The sequence below is a fragment of the Henckelia pumila genome, chromosome 1 (assembly GCF_033568475.1).
Source record: "Henckelia pumila isolate YLH828 chromosome 1, ASM3356847v2, whole genome shotgun sequence".
Lineage (NCBI taxonomy): Eukaryota > Viridiplantae > Streptophyta > Magnoliopsida > Lamiales > Gesneriaceae > Henckelia > Henckelia pumila.
Window position 1 is genome coordinate 105,558,806 of NC_133120.1, and position 4,011 is coordinate 105,562,816.

The 4,011-nt window shown below is 41.1% G+C and overlaps 1 protein-coding gene across 1 annotated transcript; it reads left to right on the forward strand.

The window, feature by feature from the left end:
* The first annotated feature begins 2,755 nt into the window (after nt 1–2,755).
* LOC140871459 (uncharacterized) lies at nt 2,756–3,706 on the forward strand. The gene is made up of 3 exons (XM_073273985.1): nt 2,756–2,812; nt 2,896–3,057; nt 3,134–3,706. The coding sequence occupies exons 1-3, from the start codon at nt 2,756–2,758 to the stop codon at nt 3,701–3,703; spliced, it is 789 nt and encodes a 262-aa protein (XP_073130086.1). The 3' UTR covers nt 3,704–3,706.
* The last annotated feature ends 305 nt before the right edge of the window (nt 3,707–4,011 follow it).

Consider the following 4,011-nt stretch of genomic DNA (forward strand, 5'->3'; position numbering starts at 1 on the left):
TATGTTCCCGATGGAGATCTTCAGTGGGTTGTTCCTACGTCACAAAACAAAGTCAGAGGAGCCGGGAGGGTTCCCGGCGAAGGCACTCCGACGCTCAAGTCAGTTATTACTCAAGGAATAATAATCGAGAGTAGAGCGATCTATTGCTTAAGAAAGTGTGCACCTTAATAATGAGGTGACTTGAGCTATTTATAGATATTTGGAGAGCCTCATGGGCTTGAGCCTCTTATGGGCTTTTGTAGAATTCAGGGTCTGCTTGAATTAAATATATATAATATTTAAATAAGCTTGGGCCTTAAAAATATTCGGAGTGGACCTTAATGATTGGGCTTAGGCCCAGTTGAATTTTTAGGTGTAACCTATCATAGGCCCCCCACTCTCGGGCGTGTCGCATGTGTTGAAAGGATCGAGAGTAGATTTTTTACCGGAGTATTGCCAGAAATTTAATTTCCGAGAACGAATATTATGAGCCACTGCGAAAATTACGGGGATCGACCTGGATATACCAAGATGGAGAAATCGTAGTAGGACTGGGATGCAATAGAATTAAAATCCCAGCAGAATAATAATTAGAGCGTAATTGATAGGAATCAAAATCCTACTAGAATATTAATTATAGAATCCCAGTAGAACTCTACCAACTACTGTGATTATAAATTCAGCAGCACAGTATGCTTACCACAACGTGCTAACCCATTGAATTTCTTTTTTATTTGTATTTGCAGAATTCGTTTCCTCACGGTCCATTAAAAATAATCAAAGGGAAAAGGCAATCAATATGGCAGGTAGCAATGACACAACTTGATTTAAAAATTGATATGTGATATTTATTTATTATTTATCACTTTGTTTTATTATCTGCTTCACGTGCAAACTTATCCATATGCATATTGTTTGTCGTACGTATGTGTTTATGGTATGTATATGCGCATGTCTATCCTTCCTCCCACTCCATCAGTTGTCCTCGGCTCCTTCATCCATGACCAAACCAGCAGCAGCGTTCGACGAGGAAACGGCAAGGTACGGCGACGAACACGGGGTTCTGCACAATCCCGCCATGAAGTTGCGTTCCGGTGACACGAACGCGCCCAAATCTGGAAGTGACTGTAGAAGGACCCGAATCGGCGAAGGCGTGGTAATGCCGAGGAATCAAGTGCCAGCCCTGGGATCGCATCCACTGATCGTGGATATGCCCAAATCTGGACTCGAAAGGAAAGGAACTTGCACGGGCTCGATGACGGGCGATGTTCCGGTGACGAACTCTCGTCGACGCTCCAGCCATGGACTAGCATATAATCTGTCCAAATCTGGACTCGACGGAGCTATGGTGGCTGTTGAAGATGGTGGCGGGTTCGCAGAGGTCGGTTGATGAAAGCTAGTCGGAGAAAATGGCCGGCGGTTGTGGATGAAGTTGACGATGATAAACCGCGGGCTACAGGGACAGACGCATATATACATATATATACAGGAACCATATTAATAAACATATATAATCAATTGCCACGTATTTGATGCTATTATTGCTTTATTATTTTTAATTAATCTATACAAAATATTATTTTTTGGTAAAATATATATTTTTATTTTATATATATATTTTTTCTAAAAAATAATTGCAGGGCATCCTCCACGGGGTAAAGTATTTTCGGTGTTGGTTGCTAACCGAGATACTCTTTCCCTCTCGCCAGTGGGGTCTAGCGGTGACAGTGAAATTGATGAGTGTCTATATTCTTTGAGTGATTTGAAAACAGTGGTATCACCTTATTTAAAAATTGATAGTAACCCGAATTCTTGTGATAATAGTGGTTCTGAAGAGTCTTCGGGAGGAGTGAGCGAGCGTCTTTTGGACGAGTCAGAGATTTTAAGTCCAAGTAAAAAATTTGACTTATCCTCTAAAAATATCCTTAAGATTCCCAAAAATGGAGATCTTTGCCATGAACCGCCTCCGGGATATTTTACTGTATATCTGGAGTACTTTAATTTTGGTTTCTCGCTCCCTCCTCATGCCCTTTTGATAGAAATTGTAGATAGTCTCGGGGTGAGTTTAAGTCAATTAACACCAAGTGCGATTCTTCTCTTTACGTGTTTCCTACGTAGAGTGAGTGAAATTAAAATGTCCCCGACTATAGACTTATTCTATGCGCTTTTCTCGGTGCGTCGCTCCATGCCGGGTTCCTATACTTATTTTCTACCTCGGGGAGATTGTAAGTTTTTATCTCGTTGCCCATCTCCAAAAAACGATTGGAGAAAAAATTTTGTTTATGTATGGGATTATGGTTGGGAGGTTCCCATAGTTTGGAGTCCGGGCCATAGGAAAATTATTCTTAGCAAAATCCACCGTGAATTGCAACTTAAATGTCGTTCCTTAGGCCTCTTCCAGGAGTTGGTTGACCCAAAAAGTTTGATTCCTGCCGGTAATGCTTTGTTCAAATTGAATTTTGATGACTGTATTTTGCGTCTTCTTTGGATTCTTCTACTCGTGGTAATTTAAAATTTATTAAATTTATTTACTGATCATTGTCACTTTTCTCTTTGTGTTTGTTTGTAGGTGACAAATTAAGTTTGGCGGAGGTTCGCGCTTGCATAGAGAAAAACGAGAAAACTCCGTCAAAGACATCGAGAAAAGAGTCACCAATGGATCGAGGTAATCACAATTCCCAAGGGATTCCAAGGAGGAGGAACTCTCCCGGGCCATCCGACCGTGTCAATTGTTCTGGTCCTCCATCTAAAAATACTGACACTCGTGACCGAAGGAATGGTGGTAGAAGAAATGATGCTGACCGTGATACCCGTCCTAGGGAGAATGCTAATGGTAGAATAAATCCAAAAAGAAGACGTGAAGATGAACGAACAGTTCCTCCCGACACTCGTGAGGGTTGTCACTTGTTCTTGGAGGGTGTGAACCATAAAAGTAATGCTGGATCTTTTTGGGATCTGAAAGATCCAGACATTGGCTGGAGAAACGGAGCTAATCTCATTGGAGATCATGACAGGTTGCATCTACTGCCTCAGCCTACCGAAGTATTAACTCGGTCTCTTGCCTCGTCTGCCTTCCAGGTATATTATTATACGTTTGATATTTGTTATGATTTTTATGTAGTAAACAATACTCCTTATCTATGGGTCTTTGCAGATTTTATCGCTTGCCCAAACTTTTCAATTTCGAGAAGAGAGGTCTCGAAATTCCGGGAGAAAATTTGATGACGAGCTGGCGTCATTAAGGGGAGAGTGCAAAAGACTCGGCGAGGAAGGTGCTAAGGCCCGAGATGATTTTCTCAAATCGCAAAAGGAGCTTGAAGAGAAATCCAAAAAGTATGATGCAATGTGCAAGGATATGGAGCTACTTAAGGGAAAATATTCCCATGAATCGGAGACCGGTGAGACTTTTCTCAATTCGTCAATAGGCAAGAATCTCTTGCGAAGTACTGGAGAAAAAGCAATTGAATGCTACCGAGAGTCCACAGATTTTAGAGATGAAGTGATTCAGCGGGCGATCGTTATTCATGATGAAGTTGTAGTGGATTGCCGCAAGGAACTACGGAAAACTCAACTAGTTCCAGAGGAAATTATTATGATGATTCACCCAAAGATTCCGGAGCCTAGTCTTGCCAGAGTTGAAGATGACTCGGATCCTCCCTTAGGAGATTTACTGGGAGGTCTGGGTGATGAGGAGATGATCGAAGCTTTGCGTTCGAATTTTTAGCTTATACAGCCAATAATGACGGTGTGTGTGTCGAAGCTATATGGAGACTAAACCGTGGAACAGTTTAGCTTTATTATTTCTTGCCACTTTCGGGCAAATTTTTTTTTTTTGTGACAGAGTCAAAGTCATAGACTTTTTTTTTTTTTGTTCTTTTTGAGTAAGTAAGTATTTGTCGATTATCATATCTCTTTTGCATTTTGAAGTTGCTATTGCATACTTGTTTGATGAATAAAATACTATCGCTTTAACAATGGAGTACTTGGGAGGGGATCAATCTCCCAAGATTTTGTCTCATGGGGAATTCCTAA